General features: G+C 41.1%; 1 protein-coding gene across 1 annotated transcript in view; it reads left to right on the forward strand.

The window, feature by feature from the left end:
• LOC134564845 (rab proteins geranylgeranyltransferase component A 2-like) overlaps nucleotides 1-23,124 on the forward strand; it is a 104,165-nt gene that overhangs the window by 17,606 nt on the left and 63,435 nt on the right. The window contains 4 exon segments of the mRNA XM_063424068.1: nucleotides 8,569-8,685; nucleotides 9,336-9,456; nucleotides 11,688-11,789; nucleotides 11,792-11,909. Coding sequence (XP_063280138.1) covers nucleotides 8,569-8,685; nucleotides 9,336-9,456; nucleotides 11,688-11,789; nucleotides 11,792-11,909 — 458 coding nt within the window.

Consider the following 23,124-nt stretch of genomic DNA (forward strand, 5'->3'; position numbering starts at 1 on the left):
GCTGTAGGCTGTGGGTGTGCAGGTCCTGGATTTCTTTCCAGTGTGCAGAGCATTTCCTCCCTCCTTGAACAAGCCTCTGTCATCTGGGACAGATTAGGCAGAGGTTCTAGGGGAAGGCTAAGAAGGTCTCATTAGCATTCCTTTGAGCCATCTCCTTAATCAGTTCTGCCTGCACCATGGGGTGTTGTACTTGTTGTTCCACCTGTGTCCTCAGACGATCAACAAACTGCAAGAAATTCTCTGTAGCAAATTGTTTAATACTGACATAGCTGCCCTTCCCTTCCATTGTTGGTAGCTGATAAAACATTTTCTCTGCAACAGCACCAATCCTAAGTAAAATTGGCTTGGATAACACTCGAGTTTGTTTTTCTGGGCAATGCCAGGCACCTTCACCACACAGATGTTCAAGTGTAATGTCATGTCCCTCAGTGTCTTTAGCTGCATTAGGGGTTTGATGAATCTCATGTAATAATGTTCTTAAAGCTCTTTTCCACATACTGTCCCACAGATCATACTCTGAGGGAGATAACAGACATCTAAATAAGTCTTTGATGTCACTGGGCACCATTTCATTAGAATTAAATGTGGCTTAAAACATGCCCTTAAATATTGCACTAGATCTGCCAAATTCATGTTGAATTTTGCAACGTTCTTTCTTATCCTGGTAGGACAGTGGCTGGTATTGCCTGGTTCCATGCTTTTTACCCACATATGTGACAGGAGCAACAGAGAAAATGCTTTCATCTACATTTGCCAAAGGTCTTAAATTTTCTGCTGGTCTCCCAGTGCCTGGGGACATAGGAGGTACAGCGTTTGCAATCCCTTGGGGTTGGGAAAAAGAGGCTCTCTCTCTCTGTCCTGAGAGGCAGAGGCTGTTCCCCTCTCCCCGCTGCAAGGTAATCACACTCACCGCTGTAAGGTGAGACGGGGCCTGCCCCCTTCACTGCTGCTGCGGCAGCTGGGAGGGAGGCAGGGAGAGGAGGCGTGGGGCGGGGCTGCTGAAGAGACAAAGGGATTGGGGAAGGGGTATGGAGTGGGGGCGGGGATTGGGGGGAAGAAGGGATTATGGGAAGAAGGACTGGGCACATGGCAGCTGCCATCATTGTCCGGCACGTGGAGTGTGGCTTCCAGGGGACCTGCTGCATGGCCAGAGCCCTGGAGAGGTATCCCACCCCTGGAGGAGTCTGCCGGAGAATAACTTGGTGTGTTAAAGGGGTACTGCGAGGTTGGTAAACCAGGGTATAAGGGAGGGTCGGAGAGGGGGTTACACGGGGAGGTTTTTTGTGGCTGGCTGGTTTTTTGTAACTCCAGAAGCTGTTTGCCCGCTTGCAAAAATATGGGAATAAATAAAGAAGCTAATTAATGATTTTCTTCCGCTTGTTTTGTGAGTATACCCCAACATTGTCCCAGAATGATACACTATCTATTTGCAGGAGGTCAGCTTCTGGCAACTCATTTTCCAGCCAGCGAACGAATTTTTTCTGCAGCCTTTTTTTAATTCTAACATTAATTAAAAGATCTTGAAGCTGTTTTAATACACTCTTTTGGTGAGCAGATAACCGAACGCCCATTTTCCGATATTTCTGAAAGCTATTTGTTCAAAATCCACCCTCCGGATGCAATAATCTGGCTCTACAGTCCTGTGTCTCCTAGACACGGAGAATACAGGCAGGGAAACTCCGGGGCTGAGATCGCTTTTTCACGTTGATTTTTTCAGCTCCAGTGGCACCGGGGGGGTCTCACAGCCTTGCCTGGCTTGTGGGGGACCTGCCCGAGCTGGGAGTTCCCCGAAAAACACGGCTCCTTGGGTTGCGGTGGCTCCAGGGCCAGTGGGCTCTGACCGGCAGAAAAAGAAAAGAAAAAAAAACCAACCGCGATTCTGGCCGCAGGGTCCAGTTGAAATAAATCCTCCTTTTTAACCCCTTGGAAGTTCAAAGCTAGTTCAGGCCTTGAGAGGCTTTGGAGGAATATTTCATAGACAGGAAAAAGGACCCACAAGAGGCTCTAACCCTTAGCTGCAGTAAGATGTTTATTCCAGGTGGTCTCCAGAGGGAAAGAGGGCGTGCACAGAGGAACAGAGTCTTTTCTCAGCTCTTGCCAGGGAGGAGCAGTTTGGGACACAGCCAATGGGGTCAGAAAGGGAAGGAAGGGTCAAACTACATGGTACAAGCTCTAGGGGTCCCTGAGGGGGGAGAAACCATTCCCACAGGGGAATGTAACACTGCCATATTGCACATTGTCTCAAAAAGTAACCCTGGCCTCTGAAATGTTCCTCATGTCCTTGTGCTTTGTTGAAATCACTGAAACAGCCTGATCCTTCCTAAATGACCTCTCTGGGTGCAGTGTAATTTATTGGCCAACTTTGTGAGTTTGTGATTTACTTCTGAGTTAAAAACAAACGTGTTTTGTTTAGATAGTAGTAACAGTAGGCAGTTGTGCACTGCTGTGAATTAAATTTTTCCATTCTAATTTTGCCTAAAAGCTGCTGTTCTCATAGTCAAAAATTAGACCCCTAAATACATGTAAAATGAACTACAAACAAAAGAACAGGAACACAAATGGACAGCAGTACTGTAGTTATGAAATACTTCCTTGTGCTAAAATGATAAAGTAATATTTGCCCTTTGTCTTTTTTATATGCAATGAATTTAACTTACTGAAGTTAAGTACACTGAATATAAATTTAACTAACTGAACGGTGTATTTATTTATTTCTTTATTATTTTTATCTTCTGGATTTTGCACTGAACTGAACACTCTCTGCAATTCCTGAGAGGAAATTCTTTGAGATAGTTATGTAAGTTTAACCTTGAAACCCTTAGAAAATACCATAGGTAGCTAAATGAAATACTGACACATACTCGTAGAGAAATACATATTTCTTTCTGTAAACATCATAAGTAGGGGAAAAAAGTCTGAATTACATAAATACAATCTGAAGGTCACAGACTGAGACTCTTCTAAGGTTCAGTGCTGCACAGTAACGGTGCTTGATTGGATTGCAGAAAAAATGTAATGCTTATTTTAAAGCAATAGCACTTGGATATTGTAATTGTCATCCTGTTGTCATAATAAATATTGTTCAGAACCAGGATTAAATCAGATGGAAAGGTTTTATAGTCTTTTAACTTTGTGTATAATTTTTGATTGATAGCTGGCTCCCAAATGAGCCCCTTAGGACTGAGATTTCACACTTAGAAGTGAGATTATACTTGGGTAAAATTATGCTTTTAAGCATTCAACTTAGCTGAGTACAGTGCTGTCTTGGTCATCAACAAAAAAAACCCACAATCCCCCCACAAGGAACAAGGATAAGATTAACAAACGTGGCAAAGAAAAAGTTCTCGAAAAGAACTTCAAACTTTCTGAGAGCGTCAATTAATGTGTTTCTGATAATTTACATGTTCTTCCTAGATTCTGTTGTTTTTTGCTTAACTTTTGTAACTCCTATGAAGTAACCATTTGTAGGAGGATAGCTTGTATCATAAGGTAGAGCTATCCACACCTAGGCCTCAAACCAGGCCTCAGACCAGGCCTCAGGCCTGGTCTAGCAGGCCTCAGTACGTTCAGCATACGTACTGGCAGATAAACTTATCTACTACTAAGGATGTCTTAAGGTGGTAGTGTCACTAACATAGAACAGTTACTGGGAAGACACAGTGGCTACCTTAAACTGCAATAGCTTACATATTTCTGTATTCTCACTGCCTATCAGAATGCACCTGGTCTTGTAAACTATTCTGTCTGTATTTAACCCACCATCTCACAGAATAAAGCGAATTACGTGCTTAGAACCATATTGGTGTGGACGCACGTTATTCTAGTCCCCAGTCTTTCCAGGGTTCAACGTCAACCATTAAATATTTATTTAGAAAGAATAAACAGCTGGGTAGCAGTATAATATACACAGTGCAAATCTGAAATGAATGGCCTTAGAACAAAGTGCATACATCAAAGGGAAAGAATACTGTGTCTACAACAAGCTGGATTCAAAAAAGGCACATGGCTGAAAAATAAATAGTGAACACCTGTGCTGAATAAATTAACCAGCTGGTTGGCAATTTTTCATTTGACCTATCTGAAGGGGTTGCTGTTACAAGGCATTAATAAGACATTCATTTTAAGATATTGCTTTGTTAGTACCATTAATTGATGAATGGTGGAAGATAATATTCTAAATTTACACAACAATTTGTCTACAGATGTATTATTTTTTTCTGAATTAGGAGAAGAATTGTCTGTACAGAAGTTCAGTTTGAGCCATTTTTATAGACAGTTCTTACATTATTCAGGGATATTTGGTCCTATAGGAAGGATGTCATGAATTTGGATTATATACAGTTTTTAGGCTCTCGTTATAAAAAGTGTGGAGCTGCAAATCAGGGAGATTTACCTATTCTTTAATGGGAAGTGAATAGAGATTTAAAATGTGTAAATATTTCTGTTACACTGCTTTTCAGAGTGATATAGAAAAATAGAGTGTATTATGAATCCAAGTTTATTTTGATTTTAAAAAGTAATAATTAAGTATGTTTAAAATTAGATGAACTGTTCATTGAGATGGGAGAAGGTAGAAAGAAAACCTTATTCTGAAATTTTGTGTTACAAAGGTTTAGGATGAGTTAACTAAAAGCTTCATTCTTAGTTACTGAATTACTGGTAAGACCTTTTGCAGTGTTCATAAACACCATGTTCCAAAATTCTGAAAAAACCTCCAAAATCCAAATAGAACTCCAAAATTTAATTGACTTTCATTTCTATTTGTAGCAGAGATTACTTTTAAAAAACATTTGACAAAGTACTTATCTTTCTTTGATATTTTATAGTTACTTAATGCTGGCAATCTGAAGCAAAAAGACATAAATAATGTACAGAAACAGCCTTCTCTCATTAGTGCTTCCTTGTAGCAGTTCCTATATTTCCCAGCACAATATTTTACCCCAGTCCATCATATAAGTGCTTCCTAGTGACTGTCTGGGGAGATCACTTCCAAACTTTTCATGAGTCCATGTGAGCTCCATGAGTTCAGAAATGAAGAGCAATTTTTAAAGGATACCAGGTTTTTGTTCCTTTTCGAACAGAGATCCTGCCCCTGCTTCTATCTGTAAGGCTGCAGGCGTGTGAGGGAGCATTTTGGTATTGATGCTGAGTAATTCCTTACTGTTCTGGGAATTTTAACCATCCTGTTAATACTCTGTGTTGCAGGTCACCTTTAAAATCATAGTTCATTAGTTTTCAGCCAAGATTAAATTGTTTATTCAGTGCATTAATGGCTTGTGGTATAAAGATAAAAAGATAGTTTGGAATTATTGCTGAACTCCTTTCACTTACAATGACACTGATTTGATTCATCTCAGCTGGTAGTGTAAACGAAACCAAGTTCAAAAGTCCTGCTTTCTAAGGGAGGTGTCACTGAAGTTTAACATAAAACAAGCAGATGAGATTAAAAGTGAAAGGCTGCTTTATAGGGGGAATTTCAAAGAAATGTTGTGGAAAGGTTGTGTGGGAATGTCCCTCCTGTGACTGCCTTCATCCCCTGTGCATGGATTTGCAGCACTTGCGTAACAGCATTGCTGCTTGAACAACTAACTAGAATGCAAGGGCAGAGTTGAAAAAGGAATTTGAAAGTTTTACTTAAGCTTTGGGTCAAAGTGGTCTGGTTCTCAATGGCCCTGCTAGCATCATGGCTGCAGAGGAGCTCAGTTGTGTAAAGCTTGTCTGTTTTCTTCAGGACAGTATCTCAGCTTAATGACCTTAACACATACTTGCATTTCAATTTCATGGTTTTTAATTCACAGGAAACACCTAATCAAGTTACTGTTTTTATTTCAAAATGCTCCATTTCTGTTGTTTATGTAGCTGTGTATTGTTTCTCCATGAGGGCCTTGATTTTCATTTTGAGATCCTTCTATCTTTTGAGTATATGTAAAGTAAAAACTCAAATTTTTATTGGCTTTTTATTTTCTCCTCAGTAAAAATTGTCCTATGGTGTTGGAGTCCATGTTTCCATGGATCCCCCGCAGAGAGAGAAATGTGAAGGGATTGAATTAAGACCTTTAGAAAAATTAAAATATATAAAGCCACACACACATAAAGTAGAAATCTAAGCCTCAGCTTTAAGCTTCACATGCCCTAAGTGCCTAGTTGTTAGTGTAGAAGTACAGAGCTTCAGGCCTAGTGATAGAGTTTAGACACAACAAAAATAGAGTAGAGTACTGTTTATAATTTTTGGTATGAATTTTGCGCAAATAAGATAAAGTTTTTACGTATGCTAAGATAGAGTTTTTCACATAACAAGATAGAATTTTTACGCACAATAAGATAGAACTTTTACGCTAGTAAGATAGAGTTTTTGCACTGATAGATATGCTATATGCGTAGGTTTTTGATGCTGCTTTTCGTAGTTTTTACAAACTTAGAAAATTGCACCTAGATTGGGTAGTGTGCAGATAAAGATATGAATATGCATTTGTAACTTATGGATAAAAAGCCTCTGGGTTGGAAGTGAAGGTGTCGATTGATCAATCCGATCTATCGATCCAACCTCCACCTTCTGCAGCCTGAGGAAGGAGCCCTGCCAGGGAGCCGAATGGGATTCTAAAGGTACCATCTACTGTAGCCTTTGTCGCTTGGATCAGGGCCCTGGGGTCCCGTCCCTTCCCTTTCCCCCTGTGGCACTTGCCCCGGAACTCTGTTTGGGGCTGCCGGGGACTCTGCGAGGGTTCAGGACCCCGGGACCCCTTCTTGCCTCTGCGACCTTGGGACCCCCTTCCTGTCCCTGTGATCCCTGTGGCCGGGAACTCTGTGTGGGATTCGGGACCTTGAGACCCCCTTCCTGTCACTGCGATCCTGCGACCGGGAACTCTGACGGGTTCGGGATCCCTCACTGCCATGGTGACCCTGTGGCTGGGGACTCTGTGCGGGTTCTGAATCTCAAAGCTATAATTCAAGAGTGATGAGGGCGTTTCTACAGGTTATAGATCTTACAGGTCCAAGAACATTTTAAAGTCTTATACAAAGTTGTTTATTATATGAAAGCATGTATCTGAAGGTGCGAGAGTCCTGAATGAGCGGTCTTACAGTCTTACAATCGGTTATAAGTATAAAGTCTTTAGCAAATAAAATACCAAAATGAACAGTAGTCTTAACATGGAATTAAACATAACATTCCAGCCTTAGGATAAAACAACCTTCAACTCCTGACCCCAAACAGGGTTCCCGGTCGCAGGGATCGCAGTGACAGAAAAGGGGTCCTGGGGTCCCGAATCCCACGCAGAGTTCCCAGCTGCAGGGATCACAGGGACAGGAAGGGGGTCCTGGTGTCGCAGAGGCAAGAAGGGGTCCCGGCCGCGGGGTTGCAGAGGCAAGAAGGGGTCCTGGGGTCTGGAACCCTCGCAGAGTCCCTGGCAGCCCAGAACAGAGTTCCAGGGCAAGCGCTGCAGGGGGGAAAGGGAAGGGACGGGACCCCAGGGCCCTGATCCAAGCGACAAAGACTACAATAGATGGTACCTTTAGAATCCCATTCAGCTCCCTGGCAGGGCTCCTTCCTCAGGCTGCAGAAGGTGGAGGTTGGATCGATAGATTGGACTGATCAATCGACCGACCAACACAGAGGCTTTTTATCCCAAATTACAAAATGCATATTCATATTTTTTATCTACACACTAGCCAATCTAGACACAATTCTAAAGTTCGTAAAACTACGAAAAACAGTATCAAAACCTACGCACATAACATATCTATTAATGCAAAACTCTATCTTACTAGCATAAAGTTCTATCTTATAGTACATAAAATTCATACTAAAAATTATAAACAGTACTCTATTTTTGTTGTGTCTAAACTCTATCACTAGGCCTGAAGCTCTGTCCTTCTACACTAACAACTAGGACTTAGGGCATGTGAAGCTTGAAACTAAGGCTTAGATTTCTACTTTATGCACATAAAGCTTTATATATTCTAATTTTTCTAAAGGTTTTAATTCAATCTCTGTACTTCTCACTCTCTGCGGAGGATCCATGGAAACATGGACTCCAACATGTCCTGGTGTTCTGAATCTCAGGTTTTATCCAGGTAGGAATGCTTGGCTCCTCCCCTTGTGTGGAGCATCTCACAGTGGAAAGGTTTAATTTTATCAGTCATGTGGTGAGCCTTAATGGCTCATTAACAGCAGATATCCCCCTGGAGGGAAGATGGGTCCTGGAAGAGATAAAGAACACTGCCCCAGATGGTTTTAACAGCTGGCCCATTAACAGAAGGCACCTGGCCCTTTCCCCCCAGAGTTATGAGGAATGGGTTATACAAGAGATAAAGAAAACACCTCCCCAACCAATTTCAACAGATGGAAAATAGAATACACATTTTTGGTTATATAGTGCAACCTAAGACAGTAGCTTATAGAAAGATGATCAAATTATATAGGACTAAACCTTAGCTTGGGAGTTCTGGAATTTACCTGTGGAAAAGGTGACTCTTGGTTCAGGTGATTTAGGGAGCAGCTGGTGAAGATTTTGTTGGGCACTTGACTGATGCTCTTCACCCACCACTTCCTTTCTCCTCCCTGTGTAGTTGCTTTACTCCCGGGGCCTGTTAATTGACCTCCTCATTAAGTCCAAGGTGAGCAGATATGCTGAGTTCAAAAACGCCACACGAGTTCTCGCCTTCCAAGAAGGGAAAGTAGAACAGGTATCAGAAAATAATGTGCTGCATGTATTTCATCTCATCTTTTTAAAGTCAAGAAGCTTGAAATTGGTTTTTTGAGAATTTTGTGACAAGAAGTTGGTGTTTTTTCCTTAATTATGATTATGATTTAATTTCTGGAAGAAAAGATGTTTGTATGTGTTATATAGAAATATTAAAATAAAATCAAACCAAACTAAAATAAGGTTGTGCAGTCCAGTATATTGACATAAATCTTAACCTCAGGCTAAATGTTTAGGCAGTTAATTCTTGAAGATTCACAGATTTTAGGTTTTAAGACTCAGACTTGATTTGTCTTTATGTGACATGCAAGAGAAGGCAGTGTGATAATGGCAACAGGAGATATTAGCACAGTTAATACAAACTCTAGTGATTACCTCTGCAGTCAGAGATGCAAGTGAAATTGAAGGGAAATAAAAAGGGGAAGAGGCTGAAAAAGATTTTTGAATATTCTTATTGTGGAAAATTGGTAACTTTAGTTACAATAGAAAATAGGGGAAAGAAATATGTAAGAAAATAACTATAATTGAAAACAGTAATTTGAAGTATTTGTTATTTATTCAGACTGTTGTTGCTTGATGCTTTTACATTCAGAGTGTGGAAAGTATCTGAAATTATTAAAAAATATTTTGCAGGTGCCTTGTTCTAGAGCAGATGTCTTCAACAGCAGACAGCTCACCATGGTGGAGAAGAGAATGCTCATGAAATTTCTGACATTTTGTTTGGACTATGAACAACACCCCGAGGAATACCAAGGTAGTGTCTCACTGAACAAAGCACACTCCCTTCCTAGGAGTTCCTTCAGGGAGGCACAATTCTGAGAGCTCTCCTGTGTTTTCACGTGGTTTTTTTTTACAGATTCATTTTTAAAGTATGCTTTGACCTTTTTGTGACCTTTTCATTTCAGTGTTAAATTCTTCTACTTAAGCACTTGCTCTTCTAGTTCCCACATAATTTATTATTTACATTTTTTTAACAGCAAAATTATATATCACACCAAGGTTGCAAAATGCTTTTTGTCATTTTTAAGTGTTTCCTCCCCTCCCCCAGGTATTTTTTAAAATAATGTGATATATTTGAATTTTCTGTCTTGTTTATTTGAATACTACATAAATCTTTACAATGCGTTACCACAAAATCAGAAATGGAGAAAATGGATTTTTTTTAACTATGAAAGTAAATGTAATTTAATGCTCTTTAGTTGTAGAGGGCAAGCTCAAAGTGCTTTTATCAACTGTTGGCTTATTTAGATGAGAGGAAATCAGAAAAGATTTGAGCTATAATGTGCAAAGAATGATAAGCATTGGGTCAAAGGGGGAAATCAGTTTAACAGGAGGAAGGTGCTTTGGGTTTGTGCTCCTCAGGGTACAAAGAATGATGTCCTCACTTCTTGGAGTCTAAAAGTAAACTAAGGCAAAGAGAAAAAATCTGTCAAAAAGAAATATTGAGGAAAGAGGAGTACAAACATCAGAGAAAATTATTAAACATATGCAAGAGAAAAATAGTCAGTAATCTGGTAAGATTAAGAAAAGGAGAGTGTAATGAACTCCAGAAAATCCTGAAGGGGAAAAACTCATTAGGCTGAAGTGGCTTATTGGTTACAGGTGATCTCAGTTTGCTGCTGCTGGAAGAAATGGAGGTGCTCAGAGTGAGTATATTGGTGGTATTTAGAAAATTTATTAAGTAAAAAAAGATGCCACATCAATTTTAAATGAATTCATTGATTCATGTACCTAAATAGCATTAGATTTATTTTACTTCCCGAGACAGCTAAACAGATTTTGTTCCCACATTTTAAAATAGCCTGAGAAGTAATTGAGAATATTTTGAGTCAGATTAGGCTAATGTAAAACCTTCAGAAATTTAAAATTGCTCTTGATGAGATCATTGCATTCATGGGAAGGCAGACTTTTAGTAGGAAGAGTTCGTGAGTGTAAAGAACTTTTTAAAGCTTTTTTTCTGTAAAATATGGAATTATATAAGAAGTTTGAAGTAAGGAAAACTTGAGAATTCTTTTTAGAATGATAAAACAAAAAAACTCCTGTCATTTTATGATTTTCTGCATGGCCATACAAAAAGCAGTAAGATACATTTGTAATAAAGCAGTGGTTGAATCTTGAACAGAATATGTAGCTTGAGAATACTGGTCTCTGCACTGATGGAAGTGTTTCTGAATTAGTTAGGAATTTATCCAGGACTGAAATAAGAGCAGATTTCTGAGTAGTATGGAAGTATGCTATTGCTTAAATACAATATTTTCCTGGCAAAAAATGTTTCAGTTATGAAGATAACTAAAGTTTTTCAGAGATGTATCAATGCCAAAATGCTTTAAACATCTCCCAGAAGACTTGTGTTTCTTTGAATTTCAAAATGTGCCAGCAATAATATTATTTTAAAGGGAAGAGAGCAGCAGCCCTTTCTGCTCTGTCTCATCCACATTTGTTTGTTGCCAGCAAGTCATCAAGTTGAAATAAATATTGCACCTTCTTGTCTTTGGATTGTGGCACTGTGTGAGGGGCTTCTCTGAGCATAAATATCCAGTCTAGCACTGGCAGTGTGGATGCAGCAGTCCTATTCTGGAGTGGGTGTCATTTGGGGTAATATTTTGGGTAATTTACAGGAAACAGTGTCCCAAGGCACTTCAATGGATTTTTGTCCACAGTTTCTCACTTTTCTCTCAGGACTGGGAAATGGAGTTAGATCAAGTCTAATGGAATGAATTGGTGATGCCATTGGAGACCCATCAAGTGGGTTTATGATATTTTGAAATATTTTAATGGAGTGATATTTCTGTCTTCTGAGAAAACTCACTTTCTGGGAGTAGTTTTTCTAACTTTCATTGACTTGGATGATCCATTTTCAGCAGGGTGTTTGTTGAAAAACTCACTTGCTTTAGTTTACTGAAATCCAAAAGCACTTGTTGGAGCTGAAGCACAGGAGACAGTGGAGATGTTACATGTGCTCAGTGTCTCGTGCTTTTCCCTCAGACTACGAGAACACCATGTTTGCTCAGTTCCTGCAGACACGGAAGCTGACCCTCATCTTGCAGCACTTCATCCTTCACTCCACTGCAATGGGGTCAGAGACTGAGCAGCACTGCAAGGTCTTCAGGCAACAAGAAAATTCCTGCAGTGCCTTGGCCGCTATGCCAACACCCCATTTTTGTTCCCTCTGTATGGGCAAGGAGAGATCCCACAGTGCTTCTGCAGGTAAGCCTCACTTACCCAGACATATATTCCAAAAAGGAAACCCTTGGTAATGTGAGAGGTATCATTCACTAGAATAATACTTTGCAACATTTTTCACTGTATTACAAATGCAGCTTGTAGTAGCTGCTGGCTTTGGTGGTTGCCTGTGAGTAAGTTAATAAGTGCTAGGAAATGAAAAAGCCATAATTTAACCCATAGGTAGCTGCCCCTTTTTAAATCTGACGGAGGAGACTCAGTGATATCTGTCCAAAAGGGTGACTGTGCATTTGGATAGGTTGAAGAAATTTGTATGTGAGTTTTCCCTGAAGCTGCAGGAAGATCTGTGTTGTCAATTTGTGTTACTAATTAATGCTGAGAATGCATCTGCCATTCACAGGTAGATATTTAATAATGAACTGGATTGTTCTGAAAGAGAATGGTGCCATGTGTCCAGTTTACAATTAGATTTAAAACAAACCTTTCTACATCACAGACTTTTATATAAACAGGACAACAGATGTGAAATCATGTATTATGCTCTTGGCATCATTTTGTAGCTCTCTCTAGACTACAAGGTTCCAGCTCCTATGAACTGAACAGCAGAGGAGATCTTGTGCAGCCCTGTTTCTCTGAGCCACTGCTACATTCTGACATCCCAAAGAGCAGCCATATGTTCTCCACTCTTTGAGCCATAGAAAGCAAGTAAAACAAAGAAGCCCAGTTGATTCCAGGGTCAACCAAGATCTACTTCAGCCCACTGAACTGTGGCAGTGACAGTGCCATCCTTGCCCTGGCTCCTGAGGTGTCCCTGGGCCTGTGGTTCTGGCACAGAGCTGGTGCTCGGTGCTTTTGGGGACCATCAAGGATCCGTGTGCAGAGGGTGGGCGGTTTTAATTTCAGTTGTTTCCAACAGTTCAACTTCCTTTTAAAAGACTGAGGGGTTTTTTTTTCATCTTTGCTTTTGCTGCCAAGCAGCTTTTCTATCTGCTCAATGTGGGTTTATGGTGGTAACCTGTAGGTCTGAAGTAAACATTAGCTCTGTTTAAAAAAAGCAGCTTTGCCTGGTGAGGTCAGTTTGTCTGAGTGATATATTTGTACATCAGTCCTTTAAATAGCAGTGCAGGGTCTTACCTGCTTTGTTTGGGGCTGGAAAAGTTCTGCTTTTTACATGTGTACTACTTTGAAATTCTGGTTTACAGCACGTTGTTGGGTATTCCTGTTTGTCTCTGTGATAGATTCTGCTTCTCTTCTCCAGAACAATACTTAAATTACTGTAACCGAATTTCTTAGAGATGATGGGCACAATGTGCTGTGGAATGAGATTTGAGCTATCCCAAACTGGGCCTCAGATTTGGGTCTGCTAGGCCTCAGATTTTGGCCTGTGTAGAAGTAGATAAGCTTTGTGGCGCAGTTAGAAATTAGGTTAAGGTGTGGGCATAGACTGTATAGGACAATTAGAGTGAAGATACAGTAGCTGCCTTAAACTGAGATAGTTTACATACATGTTCACGCTGAATGCCAATAAGAATGCACCTGTAACTGTAAATTATTTTGCACTGTATAAAACCAGCCATTTCGCGAATAAAGAGGAGAACTTTTGTTGTTTAAAATTTTGGGGGTTCCCCGGGGGGGTCCCCCGGGAGACCCCCGGGTCCTATGGTCATGGTTGTTCCCGTGCTGGCAGGCAAAGAGACTTCAGACGCTGGTGGGGTGCTGATGAGGTGAGGGTTTATTCACTGAGGGAGAGGGGAAGGGAAGGGAAGGGAAGGGAAGGGAAGGGAAGGGAAGGGAAGGGAAGGGAAGGGAAGGGAAGGGAAGGGAAGGGAAGGGAAGGGAAGGGAAGGGAAGGGAAGGGAAGGGAAGGGAAGGGAAGGGAAGGGAAGGGAAGGGAAGGGAAGGGAAGGGAAGGGGAGGGGGAGCGTCCAGAGGCCTCCAGGGGAAGAGGGGCAAAGAGGGCGAGACCCCTTGCGTTAGCATTCTTAACACAGAGGTTCAAAGGGGCGCGGTAACATTCTCCAGCCAATCGGGTTACAGATAACTTGATACTGCAGGGAGGGTACAGACTTGGGATAAACCATACATTTCCCAGGGGTGAGCTAGAGCAAACCATTTCCATAAAATGCAATTCCACAGAGAACATATGTTTTAACCACACTGATTGTATCTGTGTTGCTCCGTTCCAGTCCCATATAGAGACCCTGGTTTCGAATTACTGCCAGAAGAATGGCCTTAGCAGCTTGAGCCTGCTTGGCTGTGCAGAGGATGAATGTAGTTATATGTTGATAGAAACATTCTGGAATAATTGTGCTCCACTGAATAGAAATGTTATTTGCTACCATCTTTTGTTAGTAGCCTTTCATCAGCTCCTTAAGCTGTATTTATATGGTGATTTAAAGAAGTGCAGATCTACATAATTAGGTGATTCGACAGACAATTTGTAAACAAGAACTGGAGTTAGGTAACTACTCTGGATACAGTCATGCAACAGAACTTGTGTTTCTGTATTTTATGGATGTCTCTGTGTCTTTATAGGACTTCATGTGAGGCCAGGTATCTGTATGTGACCAGCAGATTAATAAATCAGAATATTATCAGAGCCATTAAAGCAGTACAGTTTTGGCAGCTCAACCTTCCTTGGCTTTAAATACCTGGGGAAAAAAATAAATTCAATAATTAAAATTAAAATTTTGCTTGCTTTTTTTCCCCTGTAGATTCTTATCCATACAATTTTTCTTGCATTCTCAAAAACCCTTTGGCCTAATTTTTTTTTTAATAACCAGCACATGCAGTTTTCTGATCTGTAACAGCAATATATTTCAAGAGTAAGCAGTAGAAGTGTCTAGAAATATTATAAATATTCTTATCAGAAAATCATTCTGTGATGACAGGAGTTCTTCAGATTGATAGTGGAGGGTTAAAAATAATAATTTCTGTATAAGCTAACTGCGGGTGGTGGGGGAAGGTAGAAGAAGCACAGCTTGAAATCTGATGCAGCCTGGCCTTGGAACGAATGTCAGCTTTCTGCAGCCAGCCTCATACTATTGTTTTAATTGAGTCAAGTGTGACTCCAGCCCAGGAGATAATTGAGAAGCATTGTTTTAACCAAATCAAGTATAACTCAGGGTAAAGCGTAGGTATGATTTAAGATAGTAACTAAGAAATAGGATAACCAGTATCTAGAGGTGGAGGTTAATTAACATATGTATAATTGGAAACTATAAAATCACAAATCGACTCTGTATTCTTGGGCACAAGATTTGGGCATTCCATGCCCCTGTGTCCCGCGTGCTCAAATAAAGAACCACATATGATCGCCTTTGTGTGGTTATATGTTTTCCTACGCTAACAAGATGGCCTGAACTTTCTATTTAAGATCACTGGTTGCTACATTTTAGGGGCTTTTTGCTAAAATGTGTAAGTTCCACAACAAAGAGGGTATTTTAATAGTTGAAGCAAATTAATCTGTCAAACCAAAAAGTAATTATACTTTTAAAGAGTTTGTATTACAAACATTCTAATACACAGCTTAAAAAAAAGTCTTTTGTTTTTAAGTGAATAATTTAGGAGGCAACCATAATATTTTTTGAGATTAATCACAATTTTTAAAGGTGTTCTGCCCTCAGGATTGTGTCTTGCTCAAAGTGAGCTGTATCTGAAGAATCCTGCTTGGGCTGTGGAGTAAAGAGGCAACACCAGAGCCTATAGATCACAGCCTACAGCTTTTATCACCAGCTTATCAGAGGAAGGTGTCACCTGGCCTGTGATTTCTAACCACTGTTCTATATTCTGCTTTAATGTAAACCTCTTAAGCGTTTCTTGCAGCTAGTTACACTGTGTGTTCTCATCAAGGCTACTGTTATAAATGGCACACGTGCATATTGATGGGAATGAGTCAGACATTTGTAAGTCACATCCTTGCATCCCAAATGAATTCTGCATAAACACCACAACTTTTTAGAACTGCTGATGACACTTGAGTGAGCAGAAGCGCTCTTCACTCTTTATTGGTTTAAGCAAGAATGGTTTAGGAGAGAAAATTAAACCTTTATGTCACTGTAATGTATATCCCAATATGGTGAGATGCAGATGTGAGGTTTCTGTCTCCATAAATTGGAGTCGTGGAACAAGAAAGGTCATTGGAAGCCTCCTGCTCTCCTGAGCTGACAAGCAGCAAAACTTTACTGGCCCTTACCAGCTTCCTTTGATTCCTTCTTGGCACAAAACTGTTCTGACTCTTCCTTTCTAATGATGTAGCAATATTCTGATGTTAAGTAAAAGTGAATATAGTAATAGCTCGTTCTTGAGAAAAACCCCAACAAGCCTTTACATCTGGTACTGTGTTTGCTTTGTGAACACACTGAATTTGGGGCAGAGCAAAGTTTCTCTTCAGTTTGGTTTCAGATTCTTTCCTCTGGACTCATGCAAATATGAACCTGCAAATGGAATTGACTTTCTGAGAAGCAGTAGTTTTTTCCCATGTGAACTTTTAGAGGGAATTGGTGACTGTCCACTGTGTCATCTCACAAAGGTTCTACAGGTGACATGTTGTGTCTCTTGTGTCTTTGTTAAGAGTTATCCAAAAACTGACAGATGTTGGGGTGACAATAGGTGCTGAAATATCCTCAGCTGCTTTGCCAGAGGAATTGGTGGTTCCCTTACTTTTATGGGTAGTTGGTTAATGATGTACATTTCCTATAAACAGACTTTGAACTTTTCCATTGTGGGCAGTGTCACCTTTTGTAGTAGTTCCTACAGATTCTGGCTGAAATTGTAATTTTTGTCTCTGTGACAGTGACAGCAGTAATTTAGCGATGGAGGAAAGATCTGATTAAGACAGTTCCATCTCTTTCAGTGCCCATATCTACAGGAAGATTAAGAGGCCAGGCTGAGATAAATGGATAGTGTGATTGATTCCAAAGGTTCCTGTATATATTTAAAAATGAATAACCCATTTTACCTTTACATGTGCACTATTATCTGCTACAGATGTCAGAGCTTCTGGGATAGTCTCAGATCCTTTAAAATTCTCAATTGTGGAATTGCATTTTATTGAATTGGTATGCTCTGGCTCACGCCTGGAAAGTGTATAGTTTATCCCAAGTCTGTAACCTCCCCTGCAGTATCATGTGTCTGTAACCCCATTGGCCTCTAGATCTGTCCGTGTCCACTTTGAATCCCTCTGTTAAGGGTGCAAACCGAGAGGGCTCACTCTCTTTGCCCTGGAGGCCTCCGGAGGCTCTGCTCCTCTCCCCTTCCCTCTTCCCTTCCCTCTCCCCCTCCTCCCCCCTCTCCCCCTCCTTCCCCCTCTCCCTCAGTGACCATGCTGCCTTCCTGGGGTCAAACTCCAAATAAATCCTCATCTCATCAGCACCTCACCAGCCGTCTGGAGTCTCTTTGCCTGCCTGCATGCAAATACCAACGAACCTAGGACCCAGGGGGCTCCTGGGGAACCTTCCCCGGGGACCCCCCCAAAATCCAAACCACAACACTCAATTATGTCCCTGTTACAATCTAGGAAGGTTTTAGTGGTCTGAAATCAAGACTGGACTTCAGGAAACCTGACTGCAATAATTTATTAAAAATTTGGTACACCCTGTTTTTCAGCTAGATCTATACATGAGTATTGTGTCTCTGCATGTTAGCAAGATGCAGAACTTTTCTGTGTGTGAATTGTATGATTTAGCATATTAATGAGAAAATAATGAGAAATCCAAACAATGGTAATTCCTGGTAACAATCAGGTGTGACAGATTTGAGTCTCAGCACATGTGAAACAATCACAGGTGATTTAAAAAACATCGTGAGATAAGAGTTCAGTCCTCCATTTCAAAATACCCAAGTTTCATATTTATCTATCTCTTATCACTTATAATTATTCCATTTCTCTGGATCAGAAATTGGAATTACTGACAACTTAACACTATTCCTTGGGTTGTACTAAAATACTGAATAGTACCTTAAAGACAAACTTGATATCTCTTCTCACTTTGTTGGCAGATGAATGCAAAATGGGCAAGAGGAGTTAGCAGGATTGTTTGTAGGATCAGTTGTTTGTTTTTCCCTCTAAGGAGAAACTCTTTCTTGGGATAAACATGAGGGAAGTGAGATAATCCATCATTCTGAGACCTGTTCACTAGTGATGGATGGATAGATTGGTAAAGTAACTCAATAATCTTCATTTTTTTCAGGTTATTCACATATCAGTGAGCCTTGTCATTAATACAGCTATGGAATGCTTTTGTGTCCTTGCCCACAATATTTCTCAGAATTTGACAGCAAAAGACTTTTAATTTGGAAATAACCTTTGTTGTGAAATGCATTAAGTGGATGAAACTTGGAGGATACCTTCCCATTTTAGATTTTATCTTCTCAATGAGTGTTTGTCAATTCTTTGTTTAAAAAATTGCTTGCAAACATGAGAGCTGTTCTGTTCCTTGTTATTTCTGACTAGAAATTGTATTCTGCAGGAGTTTATACCTTGTGAAGGCATTCAGCCACTAGAATCTATCACATGGGATGCTCTGAATGATGTGGATGTTGTCAAAGTGTATTGATTTCCCATCCCTAAGTAGGCATGGAAAAGTTTTCTGTCAAGAAATTTTATTGAGGGGTCAGACTTACATTGTCCTATGCTCATTCTTGATCATCTTGGTTGATTTCAAAAACATGTTTGGAACCTAAAAGCACAGAATACAAACGCTATTGTGAGATGCTTTTCCAGGGTTTAATAATTAGGATAATGGCGATAATAGGAGGGAAATGTATCTTAATATATTATTTGTTATTACCTCTTACCAGCCCCTTAGCAAGGAAATTCCTCCCTGATTGTGTGGGGATGTGCAGATTGTGCCTGACAAGGTCTTCTTGAGAATTCTGATTCAGACATATAAATATTTGCAGCATTATCAGGAGATATGTGGAAATGACGTGATTGTTTATTACTGGAGCAAATCTGAGATGAGGAGGCAAATTGCATTTAGCAGAGTCCTTTTTCATTAAACCAGAAGACAGAGAAAGGTAGCTTCCTAAACACGACAGAATTGGTGAAATAGCCCTTGAATTTCATTGAGAGTAAGAGAACTGGAATTTTCGTGTCTTTTCTGGAGGCAGAGAACACATAAATGGGTTTCATAGATGAGCTAATGTTTAGTGACTGGTTCTAGTGCCTGGGTTTGTGCCTTGCCCTGCAGTCCTGCTCGCCCCAGCTTCTCTAGGTAGGTGCCGAGGTCGTTGTACAGGTATAGAGTCTCTATAAGGTCTTACAGCATTTTAGTATCTAAGCAGAGTGGTTTATTTACAAAGCATGTATCTGAAGGTGCGAGAGTCCTAAGAGCAGTCTTACAATATGATCAATTATAAACATAAACAAGCAAAGTCTAAATAAAACAATATCCAAAGCATAGAAATCTTAACACACAAAGCTCTAATGAAACAGCAAACAAAGCATAGAATTCCTAACAAGCAAAAATCTAGTAAGACTACAAGCAAGCATAAATCTGACATTACAACCTCTAGATAAATCAGCCTCCCATCTCCTGACCCCAAGCAGGATTTTCCAACCATGGGGTCACAATAACAGAAAGGGACCACAAGATCACAGATCCCAGACAGGGGTCCCGGCCACGGGGATCACAAAAACAGAAAGGGGCCCCAAGATTCCAAACCCACGCAGAGCCCTTGTTCACAGGGTCACGATGACAGTGAAGGGTCCCGAACCGCACAGAGTTCCCGTCCGGGGGGTTGCAGGAGCAAGGAGGGGTCCCTGGGGTCCCGAACCCTCGCAGGGGGAAGGGACGGGACCCCAGGGCCCAGATCCCAGGCAACAATAGATGGTACCTTTAGAATCCCATTCGGCTCCCTGGCAGGGCTCCTTCCTCAGGCTGCAGGAGGTGGAGGTTGGATCGATAGATCGGATTGATCAATCGACCGACCGACCGACACAGAAGCTTTTTATCCCAAATTTAAAAATGCATATTCATATTTTTTATCTACACACTAACCAATCTAGGCACAATTCTAAAGTTCGTAAAACTACGAAAAACAGTATCAAAACCTATGCACAAAGCATATCTATTAACACAAAACTCTATCTTACTAGCATAAAGTTCTATCTTGTTATGTAGAAAACTTCTATCTTAGCGTATATGAAAAACTTGTCTTTCCTACACAAAGTTCATGCAGAACTACAAGCAGCACTTTACCCTATTTTTGTTATGTCTATACTCTATCACTAGGCCTGAAGCTGTGTCCTACACTGACAACTAGGACTTAGGGCATGTAAAACTTAAAGCTGGGGGTTAGATTTCTACTTTATGCATCTAAAGCTTTATATATTCTAATTTTTCTAAAGGTTTTAATTCTGTCTCTGTACTTCTTACTCTCTGCGGAAGATCCATGGAAACATGGACTCCAACAGGTAGGCAGAGCTGTTGTGTAATTGCAGCTGAATGACCTTGGGTGAGGAGCAGCTGTTTCTCCAACAAGGTCCATGGGGTTAAGAGCCAGCTCCCGTACTTCCACCTCCCCCAGAGAGAAGCCTTGGGAGTGCCTCTGAACTTCCCTGCCCTCACGGCAGCACAGAAACAACTGGACTCTTCTATTTCCTTTTTCTTTTTTCCCTCTCCAGCTCTGTGGCAATTTCTTATAGTTGCCACAATGCTTTAACCATAATTTCTAAGCCACTTAAACACATTGCCTGATGGTTTCTCACCTAACCTTCATATAATCTTCTTCTTGAGTTTAGAATCCCATACAATAATTCTTAACCTTGATTTGCTAAGAACTAGTGTTCTTAAAAAATTAGGTTGATAATGTGGTTAATTTTAAGAAACAGCACTTTTATATTGTGACAAGAGTCATCAGTAACATGGCACTTTTATCAGCAATAAGCTGCTGGTACTGGATTTGTGTAAATTACTAACACTTCAAATGAAAAGACAGATTAAACATGGTCTTGATGGTGGAGAGTTAAAATAATAATTTCTGTTTAAGCTAACTGCGGGTAGTTGGGGGAAGGTAGAAGACGCACAATCTGAACTTTACAGATAGCTTTGGAACAAATGTCAGCTTCTGCAACTAGCTGCATACCATTGTTTAAGTATGACTCCAGCCCAGGAGATAATTGAGAAGCATTGTTTTAACCAAATCAAGTATAACACAGGGTAAAGCATAGGTATGATTTAAGATAGTAACTAAGAAATAGGATAATCAGTATCTAGGGGTGGAGGTTAGTTAACATATGTATAATTTGAAACTATAAAAATCACAAATCGACTCTGTATTCTCGGGCACAAGATTTGGGCATTGCATGCCCCTGTGTCCCGAGCGCTCAAATAAAGAACCGCATATGATCGCCTTCGTGTGGTTATATGTTTTCCTACGCTAACATTTTGGCGACCCAGATGGGACCTTGTGGGCGCAGCCAGGACCCCGTGACCCGATCACGCTCCAGCCGGCACTGGGTGATTTCTCGGGGAGCCCATCGGCGCCGCGACCCTCGCCGCTCACAACGACCCCTGGTGAGAGGTAAGGTTCTTTATTCTCTGGTCTGGGGGCCAGCCATTAAGACGCAGAGAAAGCTACGCTTGGTTGGAAAAAAGGAATTCCTGGTGGTATTGCCTAGGCAGCCGTCCGTCAGACATCGCGAAAGCGCTGCAGGTTCGGCATCTGTGGTTTTTATGTATTTGTAATATGGAAAAACTAAAAGGGTTAAAAGAAATTTTGGGCAGCAATAATGCCTCTATACCAAGTTCTTCTCCTTTGGGTTGTTTGTTGGCACATTGGAAAGAGGGGAATTTTGGTCAGGAATTACGGAAAGATAAATTAATTGAGTATTGTAATGTGAGCTGGCCAAAATATGCTTTTCCTGAAAACCAGAGGTGGCCACAGAATGGGTCTTTAGATGTAAAGGTTATTATGCAACTTAGATTGCTTTGTACACAAGGTGGAATGGTAGAACAAATCCCATACCTTGATTTATTTCTATGCTTTCTCGAGAAACCGGTTTGGTGGCTTGACAGCAAAATGGAAGCAATGAAGCTTGAAAATAATGAGTGTCTGGCTTGCGTCCAAAATAAGCATTGTATGGAACATGTAGTTTTAAGTGAAATTTTAGGGGAAAGAAGAGATGAACTGGATGTAGATTTATCAGTAGCCCCTATAGCCCCTGCACCCACCACAGCCCCCTCGACACCGAGTTCTACCCCGCTCACACTGACCCCACCTGATTCTCTTACACCCCCCTCGCTCATGCCAACACGTTTCCCCCCCACCTTTGTCTGCTGAAGGTAATTATCCTCCTCTGCCTGTGCCTGCCCCTCCTCTGCCTGCTCAAGTGCCTGCCCCTCCTCCGCCTGCTCAGAGAACCCCCCCTTCTCCACATATACCTGCTCAAAGCTATCCTGCTCCCCCGCCCACGCCTGCTGAAAGATTTATCCCTCCTCCAACACCGGTTCAAGGGTACCCTCCGCTCCCACCTACACCTCCTTCACCAGCTCCTGTCCTGTCTGCCCCCCTGTACCCTCCCCTGCCAGATTCACCTGTCCAGGATGGGATTGTGAGGCGGAAGCAAAGGGGGGGATGCAGAGAAGACAGACAGAATGGAAAGTAGTGACAGTGAAGTGTATGAGCTAGACGCCCCAGAAGCTCACCGAACACGAGGAAAACTGGCCCCGGAGTGGCCTAAGGCAGGAAAGGGTATATTAAAATCAGGCAAACAAAAGAGAACAATGATTGCACCACTAAGGCAAGGGGTGGGAACTAATGGACCTGTCTTTGTAAAGGTACCCTTTTCACCTGCTGATTTAGTCATATGGAAACAATCAGCTGGAACATAGAGAGAAAACCCAGATAAGGTAGCTCGTGTGGTTAAGATGATAATGAAAACTCAGAACCCTGATTGGGAAGATATTCATGTCATATTAGACACTCTGATGGATGAGACAGAGAGATATGGTACTTCGAGCAGCGAGAGAAAGAGCTAGAGAAGACATACGAAATGGTTTGGTGACAGGGACACTAGATTACAATTTTCCCACTGCAGATCCAGAGTGGGATGCTAATGACCCTTCTGGAGTAGATATGTTAAAGCTAAAGAGATATCAGGAGTGGATTTCAGTTGGTGTTCAACAGGCAATACCTAAGAGTATGAACTAAAATTCTAAAAATCTAGAAAGTTTTTAGAGTGTGTAGAGGATAACTTGTCACAACTGGTGGGCAAGCCCACCAGGGGAGGGAC

The sequence above is a fragment of the Prinia subflava genome, assembly GCF_021018805.1.
Source record: "Prinia subflava isolate CZ2003 ecotype Zambia chromosome W unlocalized genomic scaffold, Cam_Psub_1.2 scaffold_22_NEW, whole genome shotgun sequence".
NCBI lineage: Eukaryota > Metazoa > Chordata > Aves > Passeriformes > Cisticolidae > Prinia > Prinia subflava.